The 12306-nt window shown below is 43.4% G+C and overlaps 1 protein-coding gene across 1 annotated transcript in view; it reads left to right on the forward strand.

The window, feature by feature from the left end:
• Positions 1-9903, forward strand: part of AKAP12 (A-kinase anchoring protein 12) — a 30599-nt gene extending 20696 nt beyond the window's left edge. The window contains 4 exon segments of the mRNA XM_050315518.1: positions 368-3090; positions 3092-4114; positions 4868-6762; positions 7302-9903. Coding sequence (XP_050171475.1) covers positions 368-3090; positions 3092-4114; positions 4868-6760 — 5639 coding nt within the window. The 3' untranslated portion in view covers positions 6761-6762; positions 7302-9903.
• Positions 9904-12306: the final 2403 nt, after the last annotated feature.

Genomic DNA, 12306 nt, shown 5'->3' on the forward strand with positions numbered 1-12306 from the left:
ATGATATAATAGAAATAAGGTTTTTTTCTTGCATAAGTTTGCCTTACAGTAAAACAAACCCACTGCCAAACCAACCACACAAAAAGAGCTGCAAAATCAGGTAGGAGAAGAAGAGAATATAAGCTTGAAAGGTGCATTTGCATCTTTGGAAAGAATCCTACAGTGATATGAAGAAGGAGAGTAATTACAGTAATCATAGAGCAAAAACAAGTCCTTAAAAATGTTCTAGTAGCACATAAAAGAGGCACACTGGTAATAGACCAATTATGTTTATGAAATTAATAAAAATGAAAAATTATACAAAGGTGTAATACCACACTAAATTGAGAAGAAAATTAACTGAGTTTTTTTGTTGTTCTTTGTACAGTCGGACAAACAGAACATTCCAGTGTAACTTTGAAGGAGGACACTGAACCTGTGGAGACAAATCCATCGCACTCAAGCACCAAGGACAGTGTAGATGCTGAGAAGGAGGATGCTCATTCAGTTAAACAGTTGCCAGCTTTGGAAGAAGACGCAGAAGACCACGTGTCTGAGCCACAGTCTTATGATCTGGGTTTTAAAAAGGTTTTTAAATTTGTTGGCTTCAGATTCACAGTGAAGAAGGAAAAGACGGGAAAATCAGATCCAGTTCAACTACTTACTGTAAAGACAGAAACACAAGCCCCTGAAGGAGATGACGATCAAAAAGGAGTCAGCTCAGAAGAAACAGCAGTGCCCGAGGATGCACTCTCTGCAGAAGACACCACCAAAGATGCACTGAAAAATGAAAAAACAGAAGACGAGTCTACTAAAATACCAGAAGCAAATGAGATTTGTTCTCAGTCAGCTGCCTTAACTGCTGATACTGCATCGCCATTAAGAAAACTGTTTACTCAAGGATGGACTGGATTTAGAAAAAAGAAGAGCTTTAGGAAGCCTAAAGAAGATGAACAACAGTCTCCTGTGAAAGAAGAGGAGCAAGAAAAAGAGGGGACAACATTAACAACTGAAACAATTGAAAAGGAGGAGAAATCTGAGTTTGAGAAGCAAGACGAGAGGAATGTGACAGCAGTAACTATTGAAGCGCATGAGAAGGAACAAACTGAAGGTGAAAAGCAGGAGTCAGAAAAGATTGTGGCAGCCATAGGAGTAGAAAAAAGTGAGAAGGAAGAGCTAGTCAAGCGTGATGAGCAGGGACAAAAAAGGGATCTACCAGCAGCAGCTGTAAAAGAAAGTGCAGAGGAGAAAAAAGACAAAGATGATCAAGAAAGGAAACTGGTAGAAGTCTCAGAAGATCTTGACAAAAAGGAAGATAAAACTGAAGAAGGAGGGAAAGAAGGTGAGGTGACAGAAAAAACGCTAAAAACAAAGTCAGTGGTGCCTCTTGTCACTGACAGTGTGAATGGAGAATTGAAAACATCCTCAGAAGCCCTACCTGTGGGAGAAAAACTGGAGTCAATGGAGAAGTGTGAAATAGATGACAAAACTGAAATATCCTCTGAAGAGAAATCTGAAACAATTGAAATTCCTAGTGAACAACTTAAAAAGTCTGAAGAAAGAGAAGGAGATAAACCTGCGCCACTTGGGAAAGAGGCATTAGATGAAAAAACAGAGGAAGCAGAATTGAAAATGTCGCCTAAAGCAGAAGACATCGCACAAGGAGAAGCTCTGGATAGAACCACAGAGGAGAAAGAAAGCAAAGAACATACTTTGAGTGCTCCTGGATCAAAATCCGTCTCTCCTTCTGAACATTCAGTTGACACAGAGGATGGTCAGCAGTCAGTCAAACCCATTGATGAGGGACTACAGGGGAAAGCTGGAATAGTTAGGACTGATACTGAAAAACCAGATGAAATAACCATATCTTCTGAAGAGGCAGCTGGAAAAAAGCCTCTGGAAGGTGTCACAAATGAAGCTGAACTCCTGTCTTCTCAAGAAAAGACTAAACTACAAGGCAGCCCTTTAAAGAAACTCTTTACAGGTACTGGATTAAAAAAACTCTCTGGAAAGAAGCAAAAAGGCAAAAGAGAAGAATCTAAGTTGGGGGAACAGGGTGAACCAGTTCAGCACTTATCAGATTCCCCAGATAGCCCAGATGAACAGAAGGGGGAGAGTTCTGCTTCTTCTCCTGAGGAGATGAATGAAATTCCCTCTTTAGAAAAATCTGCAGATGGAGTGCAGGTCACTGAAAATGAAGATGCTACAATTCCAGATGTGGAGCGAAAAAGAGAAAGTGTTACACCCTGGGCATCATTCAAAAAGATGGTGACTCCCAAGAAACGTGTCAGAAGACCTTCTGAAAGCGATAAAGAAGAAGAAATTGATAAGACAAAGAGTGTTTCAGTGTCTGCAACTGAAAACCTTGTTGAGGAAAATCAGGGAGAAATAAAAGAAAATGGGATTGACCAGAAACCAGAGAAAACTACAGAAGAGCCCAGAAGAAAGGTTGACACTTCTGTGTCCTGGGAAGCTTTTATATGTGTAGGTTCTTCAAAGAAGAGAGCCAGGAAATCATCATCATCTGATGAAGAAAGCCCAAAAGTAGAAGAATCTGGACAGAGCAAAGAAACAGCAACAGACGCAATTCTTACTAGTTCTCAGGAAAGCGATCAAGGACAAGGGAATTCTTCCCCAGAACAAGCTGGAAGCCCATCTGAAAGTGAAGGTATTTCAACGTGGGAGTCATTTAAGAGGTTAGTCACTCCAAGAAGGAGATCCAAAACCAGAATGGAAGACAGAACTGAAGACTCTGTTGTGGATCATTCAACATCGGATGGTGAGCCTGGAAAAGATGAATCATGGGTTCCATTTAGAAAACTGATGCCTGGACGTAGGAAGAAGAAGTCAGATGGAAAGCCAGAACCAAGTCATCTTAAACAAGCAAGAGAAGACATGACAGAAACAGCTGAAGAAGATTCTGATATTCCAGCTGTTGTTCCTTTATCCGAATATGAAGCAGCAGAGCAGGAGAAAATTGAGGCCCAACGAGCGAAAGATGCTGAAGCAATGAAAGAACGAATCTCAGAGGAAAAAGGAGCAGAAAAATTAGAGGAGACCCTAAGGATCGAGCAAGGATATGAAGGGCTGGTACATGCAGTTGCTGTTACTGGTTGTGGAAGGAGAAAGGGCAGTAACCAGTATTGAGGAAAGGTCACCATCTTGGATATCTGCTGCTCTGACAGAGTGCATTGAGCAGGCAACAGAAGAAGAAGAGAAAGAAACTCCGAAAACAGCTGAATTGGATGTTACTGTGGAAGATGCAGTAGTAGCTGCTAAGACAGTGCCAGAGTTGAGAAAGGATGCAGGGGATGACACCACAGCAAGTGAGCTGGAGCTAACCTCAGAAGCAGTGACAGCTCTGGAGACAGCAGAAGCTTCCTGTGCTGAAGAAACAATGGAAGTGTCCCTTGCCGAGGAGACAACTGAGATGGTTTCTGCTGTTTCACAGTTGTTGGAAACCCCAGATACTACAGAGGAAGCTACACCTGTACAAGAAGTAGAGGCCACTGAACAAAATTTGAAAGAATTAGACAAACAGACGCAAAAAGTTCTTCATGAAGTTGCTGAAAGAGTAAAGTCAGCAGATGTAACGCAGCTGGATAGTGAAGGAACCATGACAGAAACTGTAATTACAACAGTACAGGGACTTGAGTCAGAAGTAGAAGATGATGCCAAAGATGGGAATGTTGTAGGCCAGGAAACTGTTTTGCTTGAACAGTCCTTGGAAAAAGGAGAACACGAGAACTTCCAGCCCCAGCAGAGTGCTGGGAGCATTCAGAGCCAAAACAGAGTTGAAGAGAGTGTTTTACATGAAGGTTCAGAGAAAAGTGAAATAGCTGCTGCAGCAAAAGAAAGCACAGAAAAATATGAAAATGTGGATGTGTTGAGAGATGAAAGTCAGTGTCAGGAAGGTGAAGAAGCAGTTGTAGAAGGCCATGAAGAAATACATGAAGTGCAGAGGACAGTAGAGGAACCTTCATCACAAGACAGAGAGTTTCATGGCATCAAAGCTGTCACTCCCGAGGAAGAGCTCTCTGTAAAGCAGGAACCTTCAGAACAAGAGAAACTGCCCGTAACAGAGTTGACAGTAGATGAGACAAGAGATGAATATGCTCCAGCAGTACAGACTGCAGTAAGTATTACATAGAACACAGAGCTTGATTGTCAAAAAAATCAGCAAGTGTTAGATATTATACCTAATTTAGATCCAGGTTATGGGCATATTACTGTCAAGAACCTTCCTTGTGCAGTCTGAGACAACTGAAGTTCATTTGCAGCGAGACACACGCGCAGATCGCCAGAAGCAGCAGCCACTGAAGCTTGTGTGCAGGGTGGGGTGGATGCAATGCCTACAGAAATGGAATGGGAGATTGCGTGCATGGATCTGCAGGTGCTGAAATGATTGCCATTAGGGCTTCTGCACAGCACAGTGTGACTGAAGATGAACAGCTGAGATACAGATGTGATCCATGCGACACCATGCATGGTGGTATCTTCAGCTGTAGGCGGAAACACAGTTGTAGCTGAGGTACCCCTGCAAAGGGAGGACATGAAATGACACTACTATCTCCAGCTTTAAATGCTGCAGTTATTTGCCTGATGCGTTCCTACCTTCTTCCCTACCTCCCCACCATCTTCCTGCCTTAGTCTTTGTGTCAAGTGCTGCTGGCTGTCCCTTGCTTTAGGCTGCCCTTTGATTAATGAGCCATCCTCAGAAACTGAACACAAGCTGGGATCTTGGTGAAGCACTGATCTCAGTGTCATCCTGAGATGTTTTCCCATAGCTCTTGTTCTTTTGGGTGTTTCTTGTGCTTTTTTACCCAGAACATTACTGGTCACTCCCTGCTTGTAACTGTTTTCACAGACTTGTTGTAATTCTCTGCAGGTGCTGGACAAGACAGGGGATGAAACCTCTTCCTTGGGACTTGGAGCTGAAGAGCCTGTGCAGCTTGAAGGAGAGGGAAAACTCCTCAGTGTGGTCCCTGTGAAACCTGAAAGACAAGATGAAATTCCTGACTTAGAAGAGCAAGTTTGTACTAAGGGAGTTACACCTAGTGTAAGAGAGGAAGAGGAAGATGATGCTGTTCTCATCGGAGTAAAAAGCACAGAAGTCACAGTTCCTGAGGTTCCACTGCAGAACAAGGTAAAACCCTCTGACCTCCCTTCAAAAACAGTTGGCTCAGAAGCAGCTGCAGATGCTGAGCAGAGCGTGAGCAATGGGACTGACAGGGACATAGCTGCGAAAGATTCTGTGTCCATCCTAGAGCCACAATGCAGGGAGGAAACAACTGAAACCTCCTCCCAGAGGGATGAAACCAAAGGTGGCAAAATGGAAGAGGCTATGCTCAAATCTGAAAAATACTTGGAGAGCCCTACCACTGTTGCTGAGGCTCCCACGCCAATTGAAGCAGACAGTGTATCTAATTTAGCATCAACATGCCCAGATATTATTGAAAATGGAAGCACTGTCATTACTGATGTAAGTCCTAAGAAACGTGAAACACCCAGCAGCTTGGCTGAAGAAGAGACTCTGGGAAAAAAACAAGAACTTGTAGAAACCTTGAACTGTCAAGGCTTCCAGAAAGAAGATAACAAAAACGAGCAATTGATGGAAAAAGCCAAAGAAGTATCTGAACATGAAAAGCAGGAAGCTGTAAGAGGTGATGAATGTTCAACTGCTGTCCAGCAAGAGGTTTTAACTGTGCAAGAGGAAGGCTCTGACTCAGCCTTCCCACAGGCCAAAAGCTTGGAGGCTCTGGAAACACCTGCGCCTGCAGCAGCTGCAGCAGTTGGGCAGCAAGTCGTGGCAGAAACCGCGACACCCGCAGACTTGGCAGCCAGAACTGTACAGCCACTGGCAACCACACAGGAGCAAATGGCTTCTGAAGAGGTCCCAGTTACTACTATGGACTATTCAGGCTGTGGGACTGCAGGGCTTGATAGTGCAGAGGCACCCGAGCCTGGAGTAACCTGTGCTTCTGTGAACGGAATATCGGAGGAGCAAGAGAGGCCCCAGAGCACAGGGCAGCCCAAACAAAATGGTATTCCTTTCAGTCACAGTGTGCCTCGCAGCCACCCAGAATTTGAGAAGCACGTTGTTCAGTCTGTGATTATAGAGTCCCAGAGTACGAAAATTGTATTGAGTGCCATCGAGTCGGCTGTTCACAAACTTGCAGAAACGGAAGAGTCATCTGCCTTTGAGCCAGAGCAGAGCGTTAAGTCCATAGGGAAAAGCCCATCAGATACAGATAGGCACGAACTTCTGGGAAGTATGCAGGTAGATCAGAAGCTTCCAGTAAAAGAGGAAGAGATACGAAGTAAAGAACAAGAACTCCAGCAGCCAGGAAAAGTGAAATCTGCTACCTTAACAGAGTCTGCAGAAATTCATGCAACTGCAGAAAAAACAAAAGACATGCTTTTAACTTCTGAGATGCTGAAAGATGGACAAAGTCAGAATTCCTTAACAGTTTTGACTAGCCCTGAAGACATTCCAAGGGGAAGTGTGATACTTAAGAAATCAACACTAGAACAAAGTACTTCAGAAGATTCAACCAAAGACCCCCTAGATATACATCCACCAAAATTAAGAGAAAAAGAGGTTGGGCACATAATGGAAATCTCAGACCAACATACAGGCCAGCAGACATGCAGAGAAAGTGAAGAACAGCATCACCTGTCAGTGGAAGATGGGAAAACACAGATGTGGGAGGATGATAGTTGCCAAGAAGGAACATCTTGTGATAGACAAAGTCAGAACTCAGTGGCTCTGACACCTTGAACGTAAGTAGCATTTTTAGCCAGTAATTTATTTCTTTTTCCAAGATAGTTCTTAGGGTCTCCAAAACTGTTCTTTCTAATGTGATGGGGATTTTCTTGTTTCTTTTAATTACTCTGCTGAAGGGCTACTCTCACTTCAGTGGCCTTTGACTTGGCCTGTAGTTGAGCATGGTATTTCTGAGAGGTAGAAAATTTACTTTCCAGTTTTCCTGGATAGGAAACGTGCCATATGACATGCTTAACATACGGGATTTAATGCACAAACAAACTTCTCTAACAAAACTCTTTTTAAAATCCTAAAGGATGTTGAGCATTACCTTCCTTGGTAAACCTGGACTGTCTCAGGTAACAGCTTTTTGCACTTCAATGAAATCTTAATCAGAAATGATAGGTATAGCCTCTCCCTAGGATATATACTGCACTTGCTTTACTGAGTAATGAGACCTTTATCCCTATCTTTGAGAACTGTGTGGGGAAATAAGATGTTCTTGAGAGAGCAAGTTGTTATTACTAAAGCTTTTTTACCATTGTCTTTCTTTCAGATATGCTAAGCATCCATGTGGCATTTGGAGAGATGCCAGTCCTAGAGAACAACTGACAATCCTGTGACAGAACCAGGAGCTTTATTCACTACCCCTTATTCTTGGATGTTAACATCTGTTCTTTTGAAGACCTCACCTTGTCATTTCTGTTGAAAAACAATGCCTTTAACGTTGGCTGTGTCCACACCCGTGTTCCATCCTCCGAAGGTCATTTGTCTCTGCCCAAAATAATCCGTTTAGACTGGAGTTGCACCACTGAGTGAATGGGCAGGCCACTAGAATTTGTGCCACGGTTATTACTGTCCCCTCACTTTAAAGTGTGTCCTGTCTGTCCCATCTCCTTGAATCCCTCCACTCATCCCTGAATCCCCTCCCTTCCTTCTGCAGTCTCCCTTACCCCCCACATCTTCCGTAGCTGCCTTGATCTGACCTATGAGTGGCCGTAGATGCTGTTCAGCTTGTGTGTGAGGGGAAGGAGGAGGGCTCACTGATGAGAACACAGGAGACTTCTGGCTGAGTAGCAGATGTGTCTGTCAAACAGCAGGAACTGGATCACGCACAAATTGTTGAGCAAGATGCTCGAGTTTGCTGCCTTTCAGTCCCATTCAGGTATCTCTGTCCATCCTTCAGTTGTATTTGTGTAGGCCTGATTTAGTCAGAAATTATTTCTGCAGTGTAGCTTGAAAGGAGATTGAGAAACACTCTTCTTCTGTTGTTTCAGACTTCGGGTCTCAGGACTGGACTGTAATGTATTGAATATTTATATGTATGTCTTAAACCCAGTTCTGATTTTAATGTAGAGCTATGACATTTATGTACTATTTAGGTGTACCCTTAAATGAATTTTGTAGAGTAGCCTGGAGAGGAAATTGATACTATTGGAGCGGAAATTGATAACATGTCGTTTCCTATTTATTGTTCCAGGTTTTTTCCCCTTGTAAAATCTCTCAAAAATTTGGCTGTCTTGCTTTGAATATTTATATATATATCCTAAACCCAGTTCTGATTTTAATGTAGAACTATGATATTTCTAAAGACAAAAGGAGAGCAGACCTGTGTCAGATCCACCAATCACTTCTACTTGCTGTCCTCCTGGGCTTCTGAGAACTCCCCAGACTTAACATTTTGCTGTCACCTTGTTCATATACCACAGCCTTTGTATCTCACCCCTCTCATTCCAGAGTCTGCTAATTTCCAGTCACTGCCCCACCCAACCCCAAGTCTTTCCTACACCTACACCTACACTGCCTAACATCTTTCCTGCATACAAACTTCCTCCTCTCCCAACCCCTGCCCAAACTGCTTTCCCACCAAGCATTTTCTGAGATCCTCCCCACTCCTATCAATTCACTGTCTTATTCTGAGGCAGGAGTAGGAAGGAGGGTAAGGGCTTGGTGATGAGTTCTGCCTTGAACTGCAAAAAGATGATGAGATCTTTGGGGTGCCAAGCTCTTAAAAACCTTCACTTGAGGTGGATTGGACTGACAACAGCTGCAGACCAGAATGAACAGGGTGACAGAAGGATGGTTAGAAGCCCCAAGCCTGAGAGTCCTGGGGTGTCTTGTCAGTTGGTCCTCTCCTTTGTTTACATTAAAATCAAACAGTGGGTACAAGTCCATACTTTCAGCCCTGATCTCTAAAGTGAAGGTTACAGGTCGCACGTTGTGAAACCAATGCCCACCAAGCTGAACAATGCTCACTATCGTACCTGTATAGTAATTTATTTTAAAATCAACTTCTAGTGTACAAATGCTCTTGTCACGGCAGGTGCTTGCCTCTCCTCAAGGCTGCACGTCCAGCAAGCAATGTGACTGATTGCACTGGTGTGATTTTTTTTCCTTACCTCAGAGCAAATTATATAAATATTTAAAGCCAAACAATGTGGTTTCAAACAATCCAGTCTATCTCTGTCCATCATTAGCGGCAGCTTTCCCCCTTAGCTTTGGGCAATTCCAAAAACCTCGGTTGATTTCCACACGTTTAAGTTGGCTTGCAAGGTAATGATGCTCTTAATAACACCTCACAAGTGCAAACTTGGCTGAATTTGTACAAATTGTATACCTATGTACCTTAAGCCATATTGCAATAACTGCAGCAGGTAAAACAAAATAACAGTAGCATGACCTGTGTAATCCCAATTCTTACGTTTGTAGCTCCAAAGCTGTTAATAATATGTAAAGTTAACTCCTGTCTGAACCTCATTTAAATAAAGCTAGCTTTACCACAATGTAAATTGTCTGTTGGTAGTAATTGGGCAGGCAAGGGCTGTAACTTGCCTGTTTTCTCCATTAATCCAGGGCCTCGGTGAGCAATGCAACAAACCTAACAAACACAGAAGCTTCTTATAACTGACAGCTAAAAGAGCTGCTGCACCCAAAACCACGCTAATGGTGCAAGGAGCATGCCTCCACAAAAAGATACTACTTTGTTCCAGCGTATTGCTTTGGCCTCTGAAATTCTCCTTTGAGACTGTGACTTCTGGCTTGTGCTTAAAAGCTTGAAGCTTTCTCTAATCCAATGTATTGGGTTTCCAAATTTGAATTTGTGTTTTTAAGGTAGATTTTCATTGATTAAATAAAATGCAACTACAAATTTGTTCTAACCTGTGTACGTGTTGTGTTTTTTTTAGCTTGCTTAGTGTAAGTTATTTTCTGATGGTTGCTTCATCTTCAGAAAGTTAGATTTGTTCCTGAGAATTAATTTGTTGTTGACTGACATTCAGCCTTTGATTGGAATTAAAGGAACTTATTACAGAATTAAATTACAATTTGGCTCTAAATCTCTATAAAATGTGCATGCTTCAGAAGAAGTAATAAGGTTCTTAAGAAGACTGAAGAATAAAAAAACATTTCAGTTAAATTCAAGGTAGGTAACAGTATTCAGTGAGCCAGATAAGTAAATGATATGCCTTTCTGGTGTGACTGAAGTATAAAAAAAGTCCAGCAAAGTAACAACATAAATGTCCACAGAAAGTTTTTCACAGATTAGTAGAGTAAGGATCTTGGGCCCATAACTGGTATCTTCTAAGCTCCCTTCTTCTGCTTAGCCAGGGTATACTCCTCATGGCACCAAAAATCTGGACATTCTGGTTATTCATAGTCACAGACCTTGGACTTCAGACATGAAGTTTTTCCAGTTCTGTATGTTACGTGGCTGGGGATGGTTAAGAGCATTTGTATCTCAAAAGACTCACTTAGATTCACACCTGAACTAATTTTGTAATAATTTGTTCCTTCCTTTCGCAGCCAAGATGCTAAATCCAGTATCTGCAAATACTTAGCTGCACTGGTCGCAGCAAATGCAGGGATGTTGGGACACTGCAGGATCCCTGTCTCTCTTCTGGCTTTTGCAAGGGAGCTTGCACTGCAAGTGACTGATACCACTGTCCAGCTCTGGCATCTGGAGGTACAAATCCAACCAGCATTGCCCACCAGGCATTGTAGTCAAGGTGTACACAGCCTCTGGTGTTTCTGCAAGGTTTATGCATTTGTACTGTGCTGTTACTGGTTAGTATGAAGGCCCTAGACAGGCATCTAACTAGGGATTGTAGTCCAAGCCTTTTGCATCTCCGGGAGGTTTGTGTGCTGTTTCGTCTTTTGCAGGGCTGTTTTGTTGGCAATAGCTCAAGTATCCTGCCTGTTAGCTCAAGCTATGGAAGCAGATCCCGTGCAATTCAGAGCATATGGAAGGCAGCTGTGCTCGCTGAGGAACCTGCACAGCTTGGATACAAGCAAGTGCCTGGGGATGGGCAGGCGGCTTGCCAAAAGCTGGGAGGATTCCTGAGATGATCATGTCTGGATGCTGAGCGCTGGATGTTTGTCATTCACACTGCCACATGGGAGGGGAGCAGGCCTGAGGAGGCTGAGGCCCTGCAAGGAAGGATGTGGCTTGGAATGAGGAACAAGTGGAGCAGAAGGCCAGTAGAAGTGGTGGCACAGAGTTTGGAGCCCTAATTTTGAGTGGGTGAATGAGATGTCATAAAGACAGATTAATCTTATCTCTATGAACATTTTAAGATGCTGCTAACAAGGTGGAAGCTTAGTGACCACAATGCTAATACCTGACTTGGAGCTGATGTCATCTCTAACTGGACACTAAATTTAGTCTTTACAAAAGTAAGAATGAAAGATGGGGGTCTAGTAAACGCCTCTCTCATTTCTGCTCCAGTGTCCTCTTGAGAAAATACTATCCTCTTCCTCCTTGAAAATGTCATCCATTCCAGAGCTTGAAAAGGTCACATATAATCAGAGAATCATTTGGTTTTAAAGGGACCTTAAAGATCATCTGGTTCCAACCCCCCTGCAATGGGCAAGGCAAGGGCTGATCATATGATTCAATGAGGGAAGCAGAAGTCTGATATGCCATGGGAACTGTGCCCTGGGGACAGTTGCTGTGGCAGCTTGACCTTGTCCTCATAATCTGCTCTACAGATACGTCTCTGTCCCTCCTACAAAAGCACGAGGCTAGGAAGGATAACCAACACAATGCTTTTTCCTCTAAGCAGCGAGACAAGAGGGAATTGTAAAAAGTTGCAGGGTATTTAGAAACCAGCTGCTGTTCTGGAAGGCAGACATCCCAGGAAGGAGAAATCCCTGCCTCCTCCCGAGTGCAACTGTCCCCTTGGGGGGGTCTTCTATGTTCCCTCAGCCTTGCAGTACTATGGCCTCGTCTCCCCTGCATGAGCTCTCTGTCTCTGCTTTGTAAGCAGATTCCTTGTACTTCCAAATTAATTTCTGGGAGATGTTCAGCTGACAGTCCCAGAGTCAGTGTGACAGTCAGTGGTGCCTGTCATTTCCCATAAAAACACCTGTGTGAAGTGGAAAACCTGACACACAACTGCCTGTACTAACACGTCTCCCTTTCAACCATTCCAGGGGTGGCCAGGAGGCTAACAAACAAAAAGAAGGGGAAAGGTGATGCTCAGGCAGTATTTGAGGACAGTGCACTGAGCATGATTGAGCATGCCCAGAGCCTCAGAATGCCCAGACCCAGGGCATCACAGGGT

This window comes from Myiozetetes cayanensis, unplaced genomic scaffold (genome assembly GCF_022539395.1).
Source record: "Myiozetetes cayanensis isolate MyiCay16 unplaced genomic scaffold, myiCay2020 scf2-11, whole genome shotgun sequence".
NCBI lineage: Eukaryota > Metazoa > Chordata > Aves > Passeriformes > Tyrannidae > Myiozetetes > Myiozetetes cayanensis.